Raw genomic sequence first — 23,705 nt, 5'->3', positions numbered from 1 at the left:
CCTCCTCGCTGCTCACGGGCTGTTCTCTCCTGGTGGCTTTCAGAGAGGGTGGTACAGGACAGAAAACGAGTACTACCTGCTGCAGTTCACGCTGACCGTCCGATGCCTGTCCTACACCAGCTTCAGCCTCGAGTTCTGCTGGCAGCAGCTGCCCTGCGGGCGCGCCGTCTACTCCTTGCCCTGGATGGTGGCCTACGTCTTCTATTACCCAGTCTTCCACAACGGGCCCGTCCTCAGCTTCCCGGAGTTCATCGGGCAGGTGGGTCCCTGGGGTTGGGTCGCTGTGCTGTAGCTTAAGCCCCTGTCCTTGTCCCCATGCTCACGCACGTGACCCCTGAGTGTTTTCATTCAGGGGTGCCCATAAGTTTAAAACACATATTATTGTCTTGATTTTTTTTTTACACAAGAAATACTTCAGGAAAATCAGTCCTCAAAATAAAGCTCGGCTTGTCCCGATTCTCGGTGGACTGTGGCAACCAGGATTAATAACTGGGCACAGCGAGGAACTCGAGGGGAACGCTGCAGGGCAGTCCCAGGGAAGGAAGAAACTGGATTTTCATGGCATTGCTTGAAAAGTAGAAAGAGAAACTGTGTAGGCTGTTGGATGGCAAGTAGTATGCTCGCTTTTATTTTTACAAACCGACATAGCCTGGGAATTGTTCAGGGCGATTGTGATGGGGAGATGGGGGGAGTCGAAGGGAGCTGGACAGCAGGATGTGTTTTCACGTCTGGTGCCTGTTTCTGCCCAGGACCCTTGCCAGCCTGTCTGAAGCTCATGTCGAGCTACCTTCGATCATTCCCACCTCATTTTTCCTCCCACTTAGGTTTTTTTTCTTGATGCCACAGCTAGCCTCATGGAACATGGTAATGCAATTAATCCACCTACAGTGTTAGTAACTGAAAATACCTAAAATGGTATTTCTCAGGGACAGTCCTACCTCCCACCAGCAAAGTAAAATCCTGATGGAGGTGAGAAAAATAACATGCATGCACACACACAGTATATATATGCACACATCGAACACATGTGCACAGTACATACTCATGCGAGCTCACACACACATACTCTCACTTGCACACACACACACAGAGACACACACGCAGACACACACACACAGAGGTCTAGAAGTGCAGAGCCACTGTGGAGCATTTTTGGAGGACAACTTGAAATGAAATGTGCCCCTGGAAAAGTCAGAGGGTTCTTAGAAATCCCTTAATTCCGTCTTAAAAATTCCACTCAGTTGTGCATTGTACTCAAAAGTACAATTTCTGCATTCGAACAATAATGCCATGTTTTAAAATTGCGAGTTAAGTGACTTCATTTTCCCCCTCTGCAAATCTTCAAGTGACATTGGTGTTCTAGGCAGATGCGAGTTTAGCGTATGGTTTTGAGTGGCTCAGTTTGGGTTACAGAGGATCATTCTTTTGTCCTGAAGTAATTTTAAATCTGTGATTGAAAATTATGTTTAAAATTATCCTGTAAAAGGCAGAGGCGGATAGTGATGGCAGCTGATCTAACTGTGGTTCTCCAGGCGTGATCCCTGGACCCGCGCATCTGGATCCCCCGGGGAACTCACTGGACTCGGATCCTCAGGCCCCACCCCAGACCTGCTGAATCAGCTCCGGGGTAGGGCCCAGACATCCTTTTCACAGGCCTCCAGGTGATTGTGGTGCATCTAGAGGTTAGAACCACGCTCCTGAGCTCCTCAGAAGGCAGGAGGTTGGGGTGTGGGTGCAGTGGAGGGTGGGCTCAGGCCCTCTGAGTTGTCTTTTTTACAATTTCCTCACCATGGTGAGCTTTCACTTCTTCCCAACATTGCAGCCAGTAACTTTTGGACTAACTCCCCTTCTCCCCCCCATCCCCCTCTCTGAAGCCAGATAGTAATTCTCAGGGAAACATGGACTAAATTCATGAAGAGGAAACATGATTCTCCTGACTGGCTCATTGAGGAGCTTTGCCCTGGGGATGCACACTTTGTTATTATGAAGATCGTAATTCTTTTCCTTTCTCATCTCCTCCTCTGAAGTTGCCTGTGTAAGGTCTAGCAGGACCATGGGAGGCCACTGCAGGTCCTATGTCTGTAGGTGGAGGTGAGCTTTGAGATTACTGCTCACCTATACTCTCATCCAAGGGCGCCCATTCTCTTGAGTTTCAGTCTGGGGAAGAGAAGGGCTGGTGTCTTCCTGCAGGGACTCAGGTATGGAGCCTGGGTGGTATTTGTGTCCTAGCTGTTTCTTTTTTACCCCTTTCAAATTGGTAGTAATTTCTGAAAGCAGGGAACTCAGAAAAACAAGTTTTGAAACCTTTATGGTCTAGGAAGATTCCTAGAAAAGTTGGTCTAGAAAAGGCAAAATGTTCAGTAAGCTACAGGGCACAGGGAAACACAGAAGGCAGTTCTGCAGTTGCCAAAGGTGACTGTGGGGCACCAACCTCCTATGAGAAAGGGGGGTCGAAGGAGGGCAGTTGAACTAGGAAGCTAATCTAGTGGTGGAAGGGTCTTTCCGAGAGGCCGAGAAGGGGAAGGTGGGATGGGGAGGAAGGAAGCTAACTGGAAGGACTTGTAAGCAAGGTTTGCTCCGAACGAGTGCTTGAGTGGATGAATAAGTGCCTTCAGATAGAAGGACTCCTAATACTGAAATTCCCAGTTCTTAGATTCTCGGCTCAACGCTTACAAACTACTGAGAGCTGGGGAATGAGGCTGTGCCACCAGGGGGCAGCAGAGCCTCACGTGGAAACCAACCCAGGACAGAAAAGGTGGCCAAGAGGACGCTGTTAGGCACGCCCCTGGGAGAATGTCTCCTTCCATCCATTTTTTCAGCCCGTAAATTTCCACAAACACAAGAAGAGGGAAGTAAAGAAGAGGTGTCCCCTGTAACGTAAGGCATGTGGAATCTGCACACATCGATCATGAGCAGGTAAAATGTGCCTGTTGAAAGGCCTCAGTGCCCTAACTTGAGGGTCATCTCTGATGGCATTTGGAGTTTCAGGAACATGGGGTCTGTTTATATTTCTCCCTTGGTCTGTGGACTTTAGATACTCAGCTAGGAGTGTGGGAGGGCCAAGGGCCGAGGGAAAGGCAGGAGATGCTGTTTGTGGAGCCTGGCCCACCGCATCTTACTCTGAGCAGGTGAATCCTTCCGTGGGGGCTGGTGTGGAGCAGGATGGCGGGCCCAAGGGTGGTAGGACCTGGGCCTTTTCCTGGCTGAGCTCGTGCTCCTAGTCCGAGAAGAGCCAGTGTGCAAATGGGGAACTAACTGCATGTGTTGAAGAGCAGAGACTCTGGAACCCAACCCTGTTAAAGGATTTGAATCCCTGCTCTGCTTTGGCTTGAGAGCATTTGGTGAGTTACTTACCTTATTTTTGACTCAGTTTCCTTATCAGTGAAATGGGAAGAATATTAATGCCTCTGTCACAGGACTGTTACGGGGATTAAATGAGTTTGTACAAGTAATGTGGCTTGACACCTGAACACTATGAGGTGTTAACCATTACTGTTGTTGCTGTTGTTAGCTAAAAGTGTGTCGCAATTCTGGGGTAAGTTTAGGCCGGAACATGGACCCTGGGTGTCCAGTCTGGTGGGTGGGTGCAGCAGCAGGGGATGCTGGGCAGTGGCCATTCTGGCCTCAGAAGAGGCCAGTGTGCTGGTTCCATCTCTGTGGAAGAGAGACCCAGGCAGTTGCTGCAGGTACAGGGGAAAGCCCGGCCCCCGAGTGGCCAGGGCTGGCAAGAGCTGGATAGGCAGTCAGTGTCCCGGACAAACTGCTCAGGGTTTGGAATGGTCTCTGGTTCTAGCATCTACCTGGAATAATTCGAATTCTAATAAATAACCTTAGATGAGCACTTGCTCCGAGCCAGGCTCTGCATGTTCTAACTCATGTCATCCTCGCAGCAGCCCTAGGAGAGAGAGATACTGTTGCTGTTACCACTTTACAGACGGTAACGTGGAGGCAGAGAGAGGCTAATGGAATGCAGATCGGGGTGGAAGGAATAAAGAGGTGAGCCTTGTCATGCCCACTTGGCGAGTGCCCAGGAGTCAGAGAGAAGGTGCGGCGAGGCTTGTGGACATGCGGGTCTGGAGGCTCAGGCCGGCCAGACCAGTCCTAGTCCTGTGGGAGCAACACCCACTGCAGCCCCCCTCGCCGCTCTGGCAGGACCACTGTCTACCCAGCTGGGGAGGGGCAGTGAGGCGCTGATTAGGGACTGGCTTGTTGGGAGTAGGGGTGTGGTCTGTGACCACTGACTGGACGGAAGCTCGCCCACCACAAAGGGTTAAGCCACTGATTCCAGTGCCCTTGATCCAAACACAGAGGCTGGGGCCGAGGGGGCACAAGTGAGCGGTTGGCTCCGGGGAGGGCTTTCGTTTGTGCTCTCAAACATTATTATTATTACCGTGTGAAGGAAAAGAACTTTTCCTCTTTGAAAACTGTCATCTTTAATCATCAGAATATCTTTAAAAGCCTTTGATATTCCTTTTTATGCAATTTGCATGAAATGAGGCTTTAAAATATAATCTGCTTTCAAATGCACTTTGCAGATGAGTTATGTGTAATTTTTTAGTGGCGCCTTAAATTCCCACTGATGGCAGTTTCCAGTGGTCTGAAGGTTGGCACTCCCCCCAGGTTGGAAATATCTCGAATGAACCGCTTTGCACGGAGACGGGACAGCATCCTGCTCCTTAGGTGAACTATGCAGGGCACCTCCTTTCTTCCTACTGGATGGACAGGGACCCCCATGCCTTGGTGTTAGGGGAGAGTGGAGCTTAAGAGGTTCCTTGGGTCACCTTCCCCCAGGAACGGCCTTTCTCGGGGATGCCGTGTCTCGGGCCCTTGCTGCCGTGTGCTGAGCCCAGCCGGTTGCCTCTGCCGGTGGGTGTTTGCAGACCCCGCTTCATCCCTCATGAATCCTCTCACCTGCTCGTCACAAGGCGGCCTTGAGTCACACAAAATCTTGTCAGTGTCACACGCAGAAACGTCCACGCGCCCTCCTGCTTTTCTGCCCGTCTAGTTCAGATTCGCAGCACCCTTATGCGTTTCCGAATCTCTGCATTTTAAATTTTGGTGCATCCCTGAACAGCAGGCCGTGAGGTGAGACCACAGCGCCAGGCTACCTGGGCAGGACTTGGATTTTTTTGGTTTGTATTGTCCACAGGTATTGAGTCTATATCTGTGAATAACGAAAACATCCCTGTCACCGTTGACACCTGGCTCTGAATCGCCTCCTAACTGTGCCCTGTGGCTAGTAGCCCCGGATGCCAGGAGGGTGAAGGTGAAGCGTGTGCGATACAAGGCACGAAATGATCGGACATTAACGATAATCGTCCGGCGCTTGTTATGTGCCAGGTGCTGTGCTTAGTACTTTGTTTATTATATTCAATCATCACAACAATCTTTTTTTCATTTTATGTGTGAGAAAACCAAGCCTCAGAGAGAGTAACTTGCTCAGCTCACACAGCTGTGTGGTTTGTGCTAGAAGCTGACCCCGTGTTCTTAACTGTGACACTGTGCCACCTGCTCAGCGGGAGACAGTGCCATGAGCTGCCCCCGTTTGTGTTCACTCTGCCTTGTTTCAAGACCAACTCAAGCTGAGATGACACACCGGCACCTAGCTGTTGCTGGTTCTCAGGCTCTGTCCCATTCTGCCTTTCTCTTACCAGTCCTGGGCCCCTTCTTGACTTGGCCCTACTTTTACCCGCCTTAGATGTGCGTGGGTGATGGATGGAGACAAGCAGGGCGACGCTGAACCCCAAGAGAGCCCAGAGCCCCAGGGTTCTGCAGGGTTGTTGCTGGCGTGAAGGTCCGCGGAGCCCGCCTTGGCTCCTAGCCCTAGGCTAGCTTGTCGACCCCACCCTGTTCTCACTCAGGGACAGTTTTCAGGCTCAGGCATGAATTTTTTTTTTACCCAAGAACATGGAGTGTTCCCAAGGCAAACTAAACCAACCCTTTTTTAGTAGATACAGCAATAATGTTTGTGGGCCGTTTATGAAAACCACTGTCCTGGGGACTGTTTGGCAGATTTGAAGGATGGATGCAATCTGATGGCTTCCTCTGTCTCCACCTTAGATGCAGCAGCAGGAGCAGTGCTCACCGCGGCCCCGCCTCTCCGTGCTGGCCCGGGCGCTGGGCCGCCTCTGCGGCTGCTGGTGCTTGGCCGAGCTGATGGTGCACCTCATGTACATGCATGCCTTCTACGGCAGCCCCCCCCTCCTGAGGGCCGTCTCCTGCTGGACCTTAGGTAACTGCGGAAACCAGACGGACGTCAAGAGCTAGCTTCGGAGGGAAGCTGGACTGGGGACTGGTGGGGGTGCAGTCGTCTCGAGCAAGCTCTCTCTTTTTTTAACCTAGTTTCTCTATGGCCAAGATGACACACGTGTGAGGTGCCTGGTGGAGGTGAGGGACGAGCTTTGTGGTCTGGGGACGGAGGATGGTTACAATCCCCTTTCATGATAGAATCTGACTAAGTTTAATTGGGGCTACCCCCTTCCTGGTGTGGGGAGCACAGCACTTGGCAGGAGAGGCAAGAGACGCTGAGGGCAGCCCCTGAGTCCCTGCTAAGAGGCAGTGCTCCCAGGCTGAGCTGTTCTGCAATATAATATAAAGGAAAGCACATGAATGTGAGCTCTCGAGTCAGACAGCATAGGCTGGAATCTCACCTACTGCCGGGGGCAGCCTTTGGCCTCTCTGCATCTCCATCTGCGCAGAGAACAAGGTTTGTGGGTTGGTTGAGGATCCGTTGAAGCCGTGCACGTGAAGGGCTTGCCTCCTCGAGTGGCCGGTAGGTAAAATAAATGGTGTGTGAGCGCGTGTAGGTCCTTGGCCTGGCCCCTTTTCCTTGCCACTCATTTCTTTAGATCGGCAAGTAGGTGGGACGGAAGCCACTTCCTCAGCAGGATTCATTTTCCAGCCTAGGACTTGTCTTAGGAGAAGCCCCTGCTCTTTATTCCTCCGGCCAAAAAAGCAATGGCTTCGCCCTATTCTGACCTAAATCCCCTCCTTTCCCTGCTTGCTCTCCTTTCGAGAACTCCCCGTGGTCACCGAATTCACCCTTGTGGTCTGACCTCCGGCCTGTCGCTCCGATGGGACGCGCGTGATCTTCCGGCCAGATTAGGCGGCTCCCTGCCGAGGGCAAGAGTACAAGCCTCACTCCTTATCTGTTTGGTGATTTATAGGTATTTTGTGTTTTGTTTTTGTTTTTTTAAAAACCAATCCTGATTGTCCTTGGAGTCACACGCGCTTAACCAGAGTGTTTTCAAGGAAGGTGCCTTTTCAGGTTGCAAAATCGCTGGGCTGTTTTGATTGTAGTCTTTCTTTTCAAACAAATATCGTAAGGTTTTAACCATTCGGTCAGACTGAACAGAGTGGGGGCAAATGATGATTTAGACCAAAGCGAACCCCGGTTATGCTGTGTTCAGATTAAGAGGCCATATCAGTTGGGGTGATTTGAACGGTGAGTAACGAAGACACAGCTCAAAGAGAGGCTGAGGCCATAAGGCCGAGCTGTCGCCTCAGCAGCCATCCCTTCTCACGTCAGCACAGGGCGGCCTTCCGGGGACTCGGAGAGTCCTCAGTGACTCGTCGGAGCGTCTCGCGTTCAGATTAACAACCAACCAGAACCCTAGGAGCCCCTTGTTAGCACCTTAATCCCATCACCTCTCACCTCTTCTCAAACATATGTTTATGATTCCCTTTTTAAAACTTTTTTTTTTTTTTTTTTTAAATAAACTTACTTTTAGAGCAGTTCTAGGTTTACAGCAATATTAAGAAGCAGGCACAGAGATTTCCCATATATCCCCTGAACACCCAGCTTCTCCCACTATCAACACCCCCCCCCCCCCAGGGCGGTATATCTGTTACAGCTGATGAACCTCCACTGACACACCATTATCACTCACAGTCCCCAGTTTGTGTTAGGATGTACCCTAGTGTTGTACAGCCTGTTTGACAGACGTGTCATGACAAGTATCTGCTTTTATACGTAGAACAGTTTCACAGCCTCAAAAAATCTCCTGCTTTGTCTCTTCCTCCCCACAAACCCTTGTCCATCTCTGATCTTTCTTCCGTCTCCATCGCCTCACCTTTCCTAGAATGTCATGCAGTCTGAGTCATACGGTATGTAGCTTTTTCAGATTGAATTCTTTCATTTAGTCATATGCATTTAAAGTGTATCCATGTCTTTTAATGGCTTTGTAGCTCATTTCTTCTTAGTGCTGAGTAGTAATATTCCATGGTATGGGTGCACCACAGTTTATTTCTCCCCTCACCCACTGAAGGACGTTTTAGTTGATTCTGAGTTTTGCAGTTATCAGTAATGATGCCACAAGTATCTGTGTGCAGGTTTTTGGGTGGACATAAAGTTTTCAACTCCTTTGAGTAAATACCAAGGAGTGCGATTTCTGGATGGTACGGCGAGAGAATGTTTATTTTTGTAAGAAACTGACAAGTGCTTTTCCAAAGTGGCTGCACCATTTTGTGTTTCCACCGGGAATGAGCCCCTGTGGCTCCACGTCCTTGCCAACATTTGGTGTTGTCAATGTTTTGGACTTAGGCCAATCTAATAGATGCGTAGTAGTATCTTGTTTTAATTTGCAATTCCCTATTGATATATGATGTGGAGCGTCTTATACCTATTTTTAGTAGTTGCTCTAGAGTTCGCAGTATATTTACAACTAATCCAAGTCCACTTTTTAGATAGCACTATATACGACTTCAACGTAGCACAACTACCTTGAAATGATATATTCCCAAATTCTCCTTATAACAAAATATTCTTAATTCCTCCCTCATCACTTGTATGATGGTTGTCATTCATTTCACTTATATATAAGCTAATCATCAATACATTGTTGCTTTTATTTTGAAAAGACTTATCGGTTAGATCAATTACAAATAAGTTTTTATTTTACCTCCACTTATTCCTTTCCCGATGCTCTTGGTAACCCTTTTTTTGTTTTTAAATGTTGGTTTGAGTTTCTGATCTGTATTATTTTCCTTCTCTCTGAAAACCATTTGCCGTTTTCGTTTGTCTGAGGAAGTATTTCTCATTCACTTTTTTTTTTATTGTTGAAAGTATTAGATGCCCTGCCCCCACTGACTCACTTTTTAAAAAAAAAAAGTCTTTATTTCAGAGAGAGGAAGGGAGAGGGAGAGAGAGAAACAGTAATGATGAGAGTCACTGATCGGCTGCCTCGTGCACGCCCCCTGCTGGGCATCGAGCCCGCAACCCGGGCATGTGCCCTGACCGGGAATCGAACCTCGACCTCCTGGATCCTAGGTCGATGCTCAACCACTGAGCCAGGCTGGGGGGCCACTCATTCACTTCTGAAGGATAACTTCATAGGGTACCAAATTAATTCTAGGTTAGTATTTTTTTTTCTTTAAACACTATAAATATTTCACTCTCTTCTTGCTTGCATGGTTTCTGAGGAAAAGTTCAGTGTCATTCTTCTTTATTTCTCTGTAGGTTAGGTGTTTCCCCTTCTGGCTTCTTTTAGTATTTTTTTTTCATCTCTGATTTTCTGCTGTTTGAGTAGGATATGTGTAGGGGTAGCTTGGGGAGCATTTATTCTGCTTGGTGTTCTCTGAGCTTCCTGCATCTTTGGTTTTGTGTCTTGACATTACTTTGGGAAAATTTTTAGTCATTATTGCTTTAAATATTGCTTCCCTTCCTTCCTTCCTTCCTCCCTTCCTTCCTTCCTTCCTTCCTTCCTTCCTTCCTTCCTTCCTTCCTTCCTTCCTTCCTTCCTTCCTCTCTCTCTCTCTCTCTCTCTCTCTCTCTCTCTCTCTCTCTCTCTAGTGTCTGCATTACACATAGGTCCATTGTCAGGCTATGGCTGGGGGTCTTTTTCTTTGGATAGATGCTGTGGACAGCACCTGAGAATTTTCCCTCAGCAGCAAACACTTCTGTGCACGTATCTGTCAGATGTCGATGCCTCTGCAGCCAGAGCAAAATGCAAAGATTCGGGCACCTTGTTCTGTAAAAAGTTACTATGCGGCCTGGAGGATAGGCAGGTAGAGCCACTCAAACCAACAGGCCCCTAACATCTGTGACCACGATCACTTCTAGCCTTTGCAGCCACACTTGCCTCTCTGACCGTCCCACCTCCCTTGCCGTTCTCTCCGGATACTCCGTCACTCTCCCTCGGCAAGAGTCCTGTGTGGCTAAAGCCTGAACCTAGGCTCATGTCCACAAGGGAAAGTGACAAGTCAAGGGTTGTTAACGTTTCTCCTCCACTGCACTATTGATTTGTGGGAAGTGAGACCTCACTTTTGGATATTTCTGGGTAGTTCTAACCTCACTAAGAAAACCTGCTTGGCCTTGAGAAACGTGTGATGGATTATTTCCTTCCAGCGTCTCTCAGGAACTCAGGCTCACCCTGTGTCATAACAAATAACAAGAAAAATCAAGGCACAGGATCTGTTTATGCCAACAGATCTCTCTCCTTTTCTGTAGAGCTACAGACAAGCCCATCCGTGCCATTTGCTCTCTGCTCATTGTTTTTGGTTCCGTCTCCAGCCACATTAGTGTAAGCTCTGTAGCAAATGCTATGGACCGTGAAATCTTAGGGACGGAAGCTAGAAACTTCATAGAGCACTCAGTCCAAGTCCTTGACTTTTCTTACATCATCCATGGATAGAGTTATAGCTCCAGGGCTGTTTGCCAGGAGTGTGGGCCAGAAGCATGGATTGGACTGATCGAGCCAGTGCCCCAACCTGTCGTCCAAGACAAGGGAGTAAAGGCTAGAGCTTGAAAGTCCAGTGAGATTTGAGGTGGATAACCGGGGCCGTGAGAGCTAGGAGACTGTTCTGAATTGCTGGAATAGAATTCTGCAGGCGAAGGTTAGGTTTAGAGGTAATACTAAGTCAGTTGATAAATGGAAAGTGAGGGTTACAAGGCAGATTAGAAGTTGTCCGACTGAGACTACATAGAAATTATAAGCATGCGGACTTCCCCAGATTTCGGCCTGTAGGGGTTGGAGGGATTCCAGGGCTGATCAAGGAAAAAGACATGAGCGTGAGGTGGCACTTGCACACACAAGCTTTATATGGGTGATGCTCTGACGGGTGTGCGTTCGGGGAAAGTCCCTCACAATAGGAGTCCCTCCAGAGGCTACATTGTGGGGCCCCCACTCACAAGGAGAGGAGAGAAAAGGCACTCTGGGGGAAGTGAGATCAGAGGGGAGGGGGGACGCAGAGGTGACATCACTGGACAGCATGGTCGGGAGTCTCTGGGTCACAGAACTCCTAAGGGCAGCAGTGGCTTGGGAGGTTTGTCTTGTCCGTTACTAGCAGATGTTGGGCAGTTTCACAGGATATGCAAAGGAGGCAGGCTCTAGGTGGCAAACAGTCCATTTATTTGGGCTATGTTCAAAACAATTGGATGGATAAAAGTTTGCGTTTGGCACTGGCAGGCTTTTGAACTAATGGGTCTCAGCCTGGAGTGAAGAAATAAATAACCTAGGAGCCAACGCGCAGAGGCCATCTTTGGTTCATTTGTAGAACACTGCCTCCTCTCAGCACAGTGCCTGTCAGTGCATTGGTTTTCTGGACAGATCCAGCTTGGGAGACGGACAGAAATCAGGTCACAGCCTTCCTTGGTTCAGAGAGTCTGGCCGGTCTAGTGGCAAAGTGGGAGGTCCAGACTGACAGCAGCAGTTAAGGAACTGTGCTCTACTCATTCGTGAGTGAACTGATTGATTTAAATAAACTGATTTGGTTTAGATGACAAGGATGCATAGGTAAACAAGGCAGGTCCAGCCTCTGTTCTTGCAGAATGCATGATCTAAAGAGTCGCTTAGGGGAAAAAAAACCCCAAATCAGAACCTATTCCAGCGCAGGGAGACAGGCCCTGTGAGGGTGGAAGGCCAGGGTGCTGTGGGAGCGTGGAGGAGAAGTGCCTGGCTCAGTCTAAGGGAGCTCGGAAAGGCTCCTCGGAGGAAGTAATGTCTAAGAGGAAGCCTGGAGGGTGCTTAGGAATGAAAAAGTAATAGATGAGGGTTGGGGGCCGGGTGCTCTAGGAGGAGGGACCAGCATATCCAAGAGTCCAAAGATGAGAGCTCTAAGAGCATTTGGGGAGATGAAAGAAGTTAGCATGGTTAGAAGCTCCTGTGATGCGGGTGTGTGTGTGTGTGTGTGTGTGTGTGTGTGTGTGTGTGTGTGTGTTTCGAGATCTATGGTAATTGACGGAAAAACACATTTGGGACATCCGTGAAGGAGAGTTGACTGCCGTTACTACATGGTTGACCGTGGGGATAGGGAGAGGGGGGAGCCAGAGACCAAGGCTGAGATTCTGCCGTGGGCACCTGGTGGGTGAGGTGCGTCAGCCTTCTAATTCACACTTACTGCCGCTCCCTGCCCAGGCGTTCTTGCAACGGAGCATGTCTTCCCAACGCTCCTGTGACCAGTTGGTGATTGGAAATGACTGTCCTGTGACTGTCAGCTTCTCCCGAGCCGCTGCACTACATAACGCACGTGCTGGTTTCTAAAGACGTGTGCCCGAGATTAAACCAGCCACAATCCTGTGCCAGCCTCTCTCTCTCACGTATGCTGAGAACGTCTGAAAACCGAATACAGGGCACTTCCTTTCCTTTGCTCCAAGTTCTGAGATTTCTCTGCAGCTGATATTGGATGTGAACTTAGAATGGCACGTGGGTTCTCAGGACGATGGGGACAGCTTGTTAGTTACACGCAGTGCCACAGCTTCCTTTCTGTCTTCTTGTGTCAAACATTCTCCGTTTTTGCTCTTTGACATCTCTTTTCAAAATTTTCTGGTCAACTTCATAAGTGGTGTTAGATCCTCTGAAGGGTTACCAGAAAAAAAAAAAGACTTAATGTCTGTCTTCCATGAATATGCAATGTTTTAGGAGAGACAGATGGATATTCTGTTGATATTCTTATTTTTCTGTGATCTCAAGGGTGAAATAGTTAATATTTTAACTTTTATTAGAGGTAACCAGAATGGAGCCAGTGTTCGTGAAATGCTTTGATTAATACCCATTAATGGTTAGCAGACATGGAGACTGTAAACTCCACGTGATTGTGTTTCTCTTTCATGATTGTTCGCCCGGCACAGAATAAATGCTCCGTACAGACTTGTCCACAGAGTCAGCGGGCGAACGAATGGATTCTTTAGTTGTCCCTTCGGTTGTCAGCCTTGTCTTTTCTTTGTTTTTTAGTTGCTGTCTTCTTTAGGCACTAACAATGTGGTGAATGAACGTTCGGTGATGGTTCAGTGCAAAAATAAGGGTTTTCATATTCCTATGGCTTTTGCGGCTTACAAAAACTTTTTTGCACGTGTTTTTTTTTCTTTTATTGATTATAAAAAACCCTGCCAATCCTAGAGCACCCAATGGGATGTGGCGAGTGAAGGCACGCTTACCTGAGGACAGAAGCATCCTTGAGGCACCCCAAGGTGCATTGCTGATGATCTGTGATGGTACTGATTCGAGCAGCAACGTATGTAACAGGTCCAAAAGGGGTGTTTATTTTGTTTTGATGAGGAGCGTAGAGGGTGGTTTGGGAGCAGCAAACCAAACTCAGAGATATATTGAGAGAGAGAGTAACCAACTGACCTGGTTTGCCAAGGACCCTCTTGGGTTTGGCAAAGCAAGTCTCATCAGGAGGGTAGGGGGGACTCCTCAGTCCTGGACAAACTGGGATGATTGGTCCTGCATGTGAGAACTCTGAGCTGAGCACAGAGCAAATGTACGTGGTGCTTTTGCAGGATCAAACACATGCTTTAGGAGAGCCTTTATAAAGAACAGCTTCCCCAACAGGCCCATAGAGGAGGCACCTACATTGTTTTGCAGGGTCCAGACTTGTACAGTGAGAGTTACTGTAAAATGGAAATGGTTTGGGAAGGTCCTCTGGGCTCCAGGTACATTGGGCCGTCTCCTCCCCCTGGTCCAGGTATTTCTTTGGAGGAGAGACACTGAGGGGATTATGAACTCTGGAGTTTTAGAGCCAGATTAGACCTCATAGATTCTCTCACATGCTCATTTTATAGATTAGGAAGTGGAAGCTCAGAGGTCAATGGCCCTTCCAAGGTGACAGCTGGTGGGTGGCCACGCGCAGGTGCGAGCGCACTGTGTTGATTTCCAGGCCCCGGCTCCTTCTGCGGCCCTCCCGCCCTCCCGTTTGGTTCTGGTGCATCCCTGCGTGGGTGGCACCATCACACTGAGTGTTACCAGTGAGGACTGGTGTGGGCTTCTCCTGTGAAATGTGTAAAAATGAAAACCATCGATATCCCCGCCTCAGGGAGCAGGGGTGTGTGTGAGATGCCCGGGACGGTGGGACTGAGGTCAGGGAGGACAGCAGTCAAGTCTTAAAGTGCAGTTGATTTTAGATTACAGCAGTTTGTGGTTGAATGGCCTGAGAATCTAAGAATTGCAAATGAGGACTCCTGGAGGGAAATCTGTGGGCAGGATGCTCAGTAATTGTTTTTACAGAGGTGCAGGTCCAAATGTCTTTCCCCAAAAGGACCTTGCTCCCTTTTCTGATCATTTTTCTCTGCACCCTCCTGATGCCCAACTGTTACCCAAATGAGTTTTTAATAATAGTCACTTGCTCACCAGTGAGCACAGGAGCAGTGCGCTCTCCCGGTGCAAGTCTCCCCAGGCGCCCCCACCCCCGCCCTCCCATTTTTCTTTTGTCTCTTGTCTGGGTTATTTACAAGGATTCGCTCATTGCCCTTTTTTCTCTACTACCTACTTTTAAAGCTTAATATATTCTGCATTTTTCCCTTACGAGATGAAATATTCTCTTAGATTCTATGCCTTGGGGTATGATTTTACCAGTTGCATGGTGTTCCTTCCTATGGCTTTATTGTTTAGTTAACTGATTCTCTGTTGCTCATCACTGTTATAAACAGTACTTCAGTGGACACATTTGCATCAGCCTTTTTGCTTACGTGCCTGATGGTTTCCTGAGGGCCATTTCCCAGGTCAGAGGCTTTGGCTACTTATTGCCAAGCCGGACTTTAGGCCATTTTCATTCCTCGTGGTGGCAGCGCTGGAGAGTGGGTGTGGAGGACTGCGTTTTTATGCAATGAATTCCTATTTAGAAGGCCTGGGTCTCCCACCCCCGGCCCATCATTCTCTGTTCCCGATTCTCCTTCGCCGCTCCCTGCCTTGTGGGGTTTTTGAACATCCCCTTGCTAGGGGACAGTTGTGGGTTTTTATGTCTGTTCAGAGAAGGCAGCTGTCAGCTGCCATCTGAGCAGTGAACTGTGGGGAGCAGGATGGGCCTGAGGGAGAAGCTGCTGTCGGGTGGGTGTGGAGTGGAGCCTGGCCCGTCCTCCCAGCGTTTTTCAACTGAGTTCTTCTCAGAGACAGCCAGTGCCTCCTGGGAGCCTCGCTGGGCTTCCTGGAGTTTGATTTGCATGACTGTTGAGGTTATAAACCTACCTCTTAGGAATATGGGTTTTCAGACGTGCCAAACCTTTCTCCTTCCTGCAAGATAAATTGTGTTCTGAGTTTTTCAGGTACCTCTTACTAGATTATGGAAAGACTGTATGTATATTCGTAAAGTACTTGAATTCTGGTGCACCAGCCATAGTGGGCGGGTTGATTGAGACTCGGGGACCCGGGGGTGTAGGACCTGGTCTGGATGCTGGGACTTATGGAAAGCAGCTCGTTTCTGGAGCAGTGTGACTGGTGGCTGCCCACTGTACCCGAATAAAACCAGACTGACCCTCCACAACAAAACGCCACAAGGTTTGGCTCCCGCCCACCTCCCTAGCTTCATGCCACCTGCCCTTTGCCCTCTGACCTCTGCTCTTACTCGCCGCCCCTTCCAGCAGGAGTGCTTTTCCTCTTCACTACTGTGTGGCTTCTTGCTGTCCCATCTCAGCTTAAACGACTTTGCCTGAGAGAAGTTTCCCCTGGTGACTGGAACAGAAACAGCCAGTGAGCACTTTATGACGCCGTCTCATCCTCTGCATGGGCTCGTCACCATCTGAAACGGGCCTCGTTTGTCGTTCACAATGTAATATATGTTCCACGGAGGTAGGAACCTTCTTTAAATTGGTCGTCACGGTGTCCCGGTGCCTACAAGAATGCACAGCTGAGGACTGCCACTCCGTGAATATTTGTTATAGATGAACAATGCAGGTGGTCGGCCAAAGTCCTTTATGTTCCCTGTGAAGAGCAGGTGTCCTCTACAGACTCACTTGGGGTCTGAAGATCTGAGTTTTAGTCTTAACCCTCTATCCACTAATTCTGGGACCTCGGAAAAGCCACCTGCCATATCTGAATTCAGTGTCCTTCTCTGTAAAATAAGAACCACAGTATTTGTCCGAAGGATGCTCGAGAGGAATAGTTGTGATAGAGGTGTTTGAGCTCTTTGGAAACTTCTGCTCATTCAACAAATGGACATTGTTATGACCTGCTTATTGGAAGTGCCTGAAATGACCACGGGGTGCCCCCAAAAGCTTGGGAATAGGGAAAATACAGCCCGTTCCTGAGAGCAGACTGTTAGGTCGGTGCACCGCGGGTCAGAGCTGTGGGCCTGGGTCGGCCTGGACCGAGACGGCTGCACTGGAGGCTTTCATCACACGCAGGCAAAGCTTCTGCTGACCAGGCGGGGAGGTGGTTCGGTCAGAACTAGACGGGGAAACATCCACAAGGCAGCTCCTGACAATTCCCGTTAGAGCCATGCCTGGGGAGGGACACTGTGTTCTAGCAATTCTCTTTGTCATGCCCGGTGGCAGAATGTCCCTGTTGTGGGGACGACGCCTCCATCTCTCAGAGCTGAATGCCATAAATATTTGTGTTCTCTGGCCAATGCCCTGGCCCTGATTTCTTCCTCACTAAGCAACTCTCTGAGTAATTTGATTTTCTATGTGGCTGACCTAGAGAGAAAAAGGGTTCTTGTCTGAAAATATCAGGCCCAAGTTACCTCCGAGGGGTTACTTCTCACTCTAAGTTGGGGAATTGGCATATAGGTCTGCCTCCGTGAGCTTGGTTAATGGGCATCTGCCCCAGACACAGATCTCCCCTCAGGGTGCTGGCAGGTGAGCCTGGGGGAGAGTGGCCTGGCTGGGGACCTCCATCAGCTGTCTCATCCAGGGGCTCCCACTTGGAGCCACAGCTTTCCATTTATAATATGGTCATGGTTGGTCTTGATGCTCTCTCCGGCTGAAGACCATTTTTACTTAAAATTCCCATTGCCCACACCCCCTGCCTTTGGCAACCACCAGCCTGTTCTGTATCTACATGAGTCTGTATCTATTTTGTTTATTCATTTATTCATTTATTTATTTTTAGATCTCATATGTGAGTGATACATGGTATTTGTCTGACTTATTTCACTTAGCATGACACCCTGTAGGCCCATCCATGCTGTCACAAATGGCAAGACTTCACTCTTTTTTGTTGCTGAATAATATTCCATTGCACATATAGATGTCACATTTTTTTACCCATCCGGTTAGTGATGGACACTTAGGCCGCTTCCATGTCGTGGTTACTGTAAGTAATGCTGCAGTGAAGAGATCTTTTTGAATTAGTGTTTTTGTTTTCTTTGGATAAATACCCAGAAATGGAATTGCTGGATCATATGGCGGCTCTATTTTTAATTTTTTTTTTGGGAACCTCCATACTGTTTTCCACAGTGTCTGCACCAATCCACATTCCCACCAAAAGTGCATGAGGGTTCCCTCTTCTCCACATCCTCTCCAGCACTTATTTGTTGATTTATTGATGACAGTTACTCTGACAGGTGTGAGGTGGTATCTCATTGTGGTCTTAATTTGCATTTCTCTGATGATTAGTGGATGTTGAGCATCTTTTCATATGTCTGTTTGACCATCTGTATGTCCTCTTTGGAGAAATGTCTATTCAGGCCTTCTTCTGCCCATGTTTTAATTGGATTTTTTTGGTGTTAAGTTGTATGAGTTCTGTTATATACCTTGGATATTAACCTCTTATCATTGACAAGTATCTTCTCCCATTCAAGAGGTTGTTCTTTCATTTTGTTGATGGTTTCCTTCGCTGTGCAAAACCTTTTTGGTTTGAGGTAGTTGCATTTGTTTATTTTTTTGTTTGTTTTTCTTGCTTGAGGAGATATAACCAAAAAGATATTGCTAAGAGCAATGTCAAAGAGTTTACTGTCTATGTTTTTTTCCAGGAGTTTTGTAGTTTTAGGTCTTTAATCCATTTTGAGTTTTTTAAAATATGGTGTAAGAAAGTGGTCCAGTTTCATTTTTTGCATGTATCTGTCCAGTTTTGCCAACACCACTTATTGAAGAGACCGTCTTTACCCCACTGTATATCCTTGTCTCCTTTGCTGTAAATTAATTGACCATATAAACAGGCTCTCTATTCTATTCCATTGATCTGTGTGTCTGTTTTTATGCCAGTACCATGCTATTTTGATTATTATAGCTTTGTAGTATAGTTTGACATCATGGGACATGGTACCTCCCACTTTGTTTTTTCTCAAGACTTCCTTGCCTATTTGGAGTCTTTTGTGGTTCCATATAAATTTTAGGATTAGTTGTTCTAATTGAGAAGAATATTGTACCTATATATTACTTTAGGTAGTAAGGATATTTTAACAATATTAATCCTTCCAACCCATGAGCAAGGTATATCCTTCCATTTATTTGTATCTTGTTCAATTTATTTTTTAATGTCTTACAGTTTTAAGAGTACAGGTCTTTCACCTCTTTGGTTAAATTTATTCCTAGGTATTCTATACTTTTTCATGCAATTGTAAGTGGGATTGTTTTCTTTCTTCTTATTGTTCATTACTGGTGAATAGAAACACAACAGATTTCAGTATATTGATTCTGAATCTTGCAACTTTACTGATGTCATTTATTAGTTCTAATTTTTTTATGGAGTCTTCAGAGTTTTCTATATATAGTATCATGTCATCTGCAAATAATAGTTTTATTCCTTCCTTGTCAATTTGGATGTCTTATATTTCTTTGTCTTGTATGATTGCTGTGGCTAGGACTTCCAATACTACGTTCAATAGAAGTGCTGATAGTGGGCATCCTTGTCTTGTTCCTGATCTTAGAGGAAAGCCTTTCAGCTTTTCACTGTTGAGTGTGACATCAGCTGTGGGTTCATCATACATGGCCTTTGTTACGTTGATATGCTTCTGTGCCCACTTTGCTGAGAGTTTTTATCAAAAGGGTGTTGAATTTTGTCAAATACTTCTTCTGTATCTATTGAGATGATAATGTGGATTTTGTCCTTTATGTTGATAATGTGATGTATTTCTTTGATTTGCAGATGTTGAACCATCCTTGCATTCCTGGGATGCATCTCACTTAGTCATGGCATATAATCCTTTTAATGTGTTGTTGAATCTGGTTTGCTAATATTTTGTTGAGAATTTTTGCATTGGCCAGAGATTTCTTGAATGTAATAATTGATTTGGTGTGTGTGTGTGTGTGGCCATTAATATCAGTAGTTCAGGGTAGACATACCAGAAAGGGCCAGGAGATGGCAGTAAAAGCTAGGTAGTCATTTGAGAAATTTAAATTGGACAACATGTATTTAGCCTAATATTCAGCCTCTCCTGGTGAGTTTACAGAGTACCAAGGTGGGGGTGGAGTGGCGGTGGTGTTTCTTGAGCAGAGAGGTGGTCTACCAAAGTGGACCTTCGTATCCCAGTTTTCATGATATCCCTGAGTTTTATCACTGTAAGTTCTTTTCACGAAATTCTCCTGCAGAATTAAAAAAAATTATTTACTTGTTTTCAGAATTTATGTAGAACATGTTTTTGTATATAAGCTATAGATGAGATTGTCACTGGATTTTAGCAGTGAGTTATCTACTAGAGCCTTAATTTCTAGATAAAGTGGATTCGACCTCTTGTTCCCTAGACTGAGCAGAGCCCAGTGTTCTCCTGAGACTTCCAATCCATGGCCTCCTCTGTTTCTCATCTCTTGCTTCTCTGGAATTCATTCTGTTTAGGAGTCACCTTGAATTGCCCTTATTACCACATGGTACTTGGTTCTTTTATTTGATCTGTACACACACACACGCACACATCCCCATGCACCAAACAAAAATCTGTTCAGATGAAGCATTTGTGTGTGTTTGAGGACTTGTGTTGGGAAGAGAGCCACACAGGTGACTTGAAATTGACAATTGGAGCTCCCTGGCCCCTCTGCCATGTCTGAAAGTCAGGCCCTGGTACTTGGCCACGCTGCTCTGCCCTTTTCTCTGTCCCCTCCTTTTCCCATCTGTCTTCTCTCGGGAACAAAATCCATCACCTGTGTTCTTACAGACTGATCTTTTAGAAACACAAAACAAATCACCTCCCTTTCTTGCTTGGTTTCTTAGGTCTTTTACTCTAAAGTTGTACTGCTTAGCTGCCCCCCCCCCCCGGGTTGATTTATATACTTGTGCCTTGTATATGTCATTGCTTGAAGTTCCCTGTATCTAGCTAACTCTTGCTTCAAAACAGCCCACTTCCAGGCCAGTTCCCCTGAACTCTCAGATTGAGATGATGCCCACCTCCACCCCCCACTGCTTGCGATAATGAATTACTTTTGATTAGGAGAGAGAAGTTGAGTGTTCTAATTCTGAACTGTCATCAACTTTGCAGCACCGGGCATATTAAGGGAATTTAGATGGGCTCAATGATTGTCGAGTGTTATTTAAGTGCGAACTGTCCTCAAATCAAATTGTGATCAATGAGAAAATGGTGGTCATTTAATTCAAATCAATTCAACAAGCTTCATTAAGCCTCCAGAGGAAATCACTACCCACTGGTTCATTCTTCAGACCCTCATGAGGCACTTGGGGGCCAGAGGCACAAGGTGAAGTGGAGAGGTCCAGGGGTGATCCCATCCATGGTTTTGGAATTTAGGAGAGATATTGGTATTAACGATAGGTATTTGGGATTCATAGTGAATGGGTGGCCAATAAAGATCCACCTAGATCGCTGGGGCCTTAGACACATCCCGCTTTTCAAACCCTTCTCCTGTTTTCAAAACTCTCATGTTCTGAAAGATTAAAATAAGTAATTTTATATCTTTTATAATTGCCACATTTAAAATCGTATTTACATACCTCAAGCATTATCACAATAGCTGAGGGAACATACTGTAACGGTTCTACAAGATCAAATAAATACATAGATAAAGTCTATAAACATAGATGAACAGACTTTGACTTTTCCCCCCTGAAAGACTAGCAGATTTGGGCATTACCTGAGGATTTACTCTTTGAGGGGGCTTTGATAACTGGCTGTGACTTTAGTTTTTGCTCTTATACCACACCTTTCCTTAGGAATAGAGTGGTGGTGAAGTTTTGCGGACAGTCTGTAGCACGGCTTTTTGTGGAGGTGTTGTATTTGAGCAGGACTCTTGGCAGGGAAGCTTGGGGCTTCGTTTCTCCAACAGAGAGCATGACATTCGCCTGGGAGACCGCTGGTCTGCCCTCCCAAGCTCCCAGAGCATCGTTTCTTCACAATGAAGTTGTGGTTGTCAGAATTAGAGCCCTCTTTAGCTAATAGAATTAAGGGTCAGACCTATGGCACAGGATTTATTTATTTATTTTTTTAATTCTGTGCATGTGATCTTTTTGGCTAACTCAGTGACGAGTGTCAGAATGAGTGTGGAAAATCGCCTTTGAAGCTCTGTCACATAACCTGCAGACTGAGCAAGTGAGGCGATTCTTTTCTGTACATGAAAATTAGAAAATAGGAGTGAACGGAGACATGAAGGTAACCTCACCAACCCCCCAAATTGCCATTTACACTTTGATGTATGTTTTTAAACCTGGGGAAGGGGTGTGGATCTTCTAACTCGGAATGACTGAACATAGCTTCCCAAAAAACTTGTTTCGCATCCAGATTTCAGGACTCTGGCCCAAGCCTACTAAATCGACGTGTCAAGGAGAGGTCCAGGAATCTGTAATTAGCTGTTATCCCTAGTGATTCTCAGGACCAGACAGATTATATATATATACACACATATATATGTGTGAGTGTATATATGTGTATATATAAAATATAACATAATATAACATAATATAGCATAATATAATGTTTTTATTGACTTTTAGAGAGAGAGGAAGGAAGAGGGATAGAGAGACAGAAACATCGATGAGAGAGAAACATCATCGACAGGCTGCTTCCTACACGTCCCCTACTGGGGATCAAGCCCGAAACCCAGGCATGTGCCCTGACCTGGAATCGAATCAGGGCACCTTGACCTCTTGGTTCCTGGGTCGACACTCAACCTCTGAGCCACACTGGCCGGGCAGGACCAGACACATTTGAGAAACACCGTTGAACTGATGAAGATCGTGGTGGGGCATCTTCCTACAGGGAGACGCACTTCTTCAGGGGCTGCCAATCCCCAGGGATTCAAGGACTGAAAAGCCACTTCACTACTCTGCCACATGGCATTCTCCCCTTCTCCTCCCCCGAATCTGCCTCTCCATGTTACCCTTCTCAGACTTGCTGTGCTCACAGGGGAGCATGGGGGTGGGACTGTGCAGATTTAAGTCCTTTTTGCTCACTGTCTTCTGCAAATGCGTTTGGTTGGTGGGTGAAAAGAAAGTTGAACGTGCCTGGCTGAGATTCAGAGTTTAGGTAGGGGCTCTCAATGCCTCCCCTTTTAAAACTTTGTATTTTGGAAAATTTAAAGCATGCACATGTAATTAACCCCCACGAATGCATCAGTCAGGTTCAACAGTTATCAACCGGTAGCCACCTGTCTTTCATTTGGACTCTCTCCTATATTGCTGTTTGTTTTTTAATATATCTTTATTGATTTCAGAGAGAGGAAGGGAGAGGGAGAGAGAGAGAGAAACATCAACGGTGAGAGAGTCATTGATCCAGTGCCTCCTGCACGCCCCCGCCTGGGGATGGAGCCTGCAACCTGGGCATGTGCCCTGACCGGGAATCGAACCTCAATCTCCTGGATCCTAGGTCGATGCTCAACCGCTGAGCCATGCCCGGCCGGGCTCTCCTAAATTGTTTTGAAGCAAATCCCAAACATCATACCATTATCATTGATACTTTAGTAGTGTCTCAAAAAGATAATAACTCTCATTTTTTCTTCTTTTGTGTTTTAAAAGACTAATTTTTTTGAGAGCAGTTTAAGAGGTTCACAGCAAAACTGAGAGGAAGGCACAAAGATCACCCATGCCATCCCTGCGCCCACACCATCCACATCCCTCCTCAGAGATGAAGGGGCACTGACGCATCGTGATAGTTTACATTAGGGCTCCTTCTTGGTGTTGTGCATTCTATGGGTTTAGACAAATGTATAACATGTATTCACTCATTTTCTGAACTTCAGAGTCTTATAAAAAGAAAAAAATATGGCAGATTCTAACTATATCCCAACTTGACAGAGCCAACGATTAAGGTGGTAATTCGTAGTTTTTCTTTGAAACAGCTCAAAAAGATCACATTTTTAGTTCATTATAAAAAAGATCACATTTTTGAGTTCATTCTTGAGTGGTGTCTCCAGGTAAATCCAGGTATATGAGGTTGTGGGGATAAAAGAGAGCTTTGGCAGGGGACCTGAGAGTGAGCGAAGAGGTGGGAGGTGGAAATGATTGAAAGTTGGCTCTTCTTACAGGGCAAAGATATAACAGAGCTCTGTGGACCTGCCAGAGAGTTAAGTTTAGAGACCTGTCTCCTAAGTGGGTGTGGTCAGGGGCTTTTCAGCTCAGTGTTTAAACACCAGCTGTTGTTGAGATGATGTCTGTGCCCCTATCTGAAGGGTAATGTCA

The 23,705-nt window shown here is 46.7% G+C and overlaps 1 protein-coding gene across 6 annotated transcripts in view; it reads left to right on the top strand.

Annotated features, from left to right (window-relative positions):
* Window positions 1-23,705, top strand: part of HHAT (hedgehog acyltransferase) — a 179,994-nt gene that overhangs the window by 33,114 nt on the left and 123,175 nt on the right. For 5 of the 6 annotated variants that reach the window (XM_081121197.1, XM_081121193.1, XM_081121195.1 and 2 more), the window contains 2 exons: window positions 44-259; window positions 6,061-6,232. In XM_081121197.1, the coding sequence (XP_080977323.1) occupies window positions 44-259; window positions 6,061-6,232 (388 nt within the window). The remainder of the gene's footprint in view (window positions 1-43; window positions 260-6,060; window positions 6,233-23,705) is intronic. The other variant, XM_081121198.1, reaches the window with a different exon arrangement.

This window comes from Miniopterus schreibersii, assembly GCF_964146895.1.
Source record: "Miniopterus schreibersii genome assembly, chromosome: 19".
Classification (NCBI taxonomy): Eukaryota; Metazoa; Chordata; class Mammalia; order Chiroptera; family Miniopteridae; genus Miniopterus; species Miniopterus schreibersii.
This window is presented reverse-complemented; position numbering and strand designations above follow the sequence as displayed.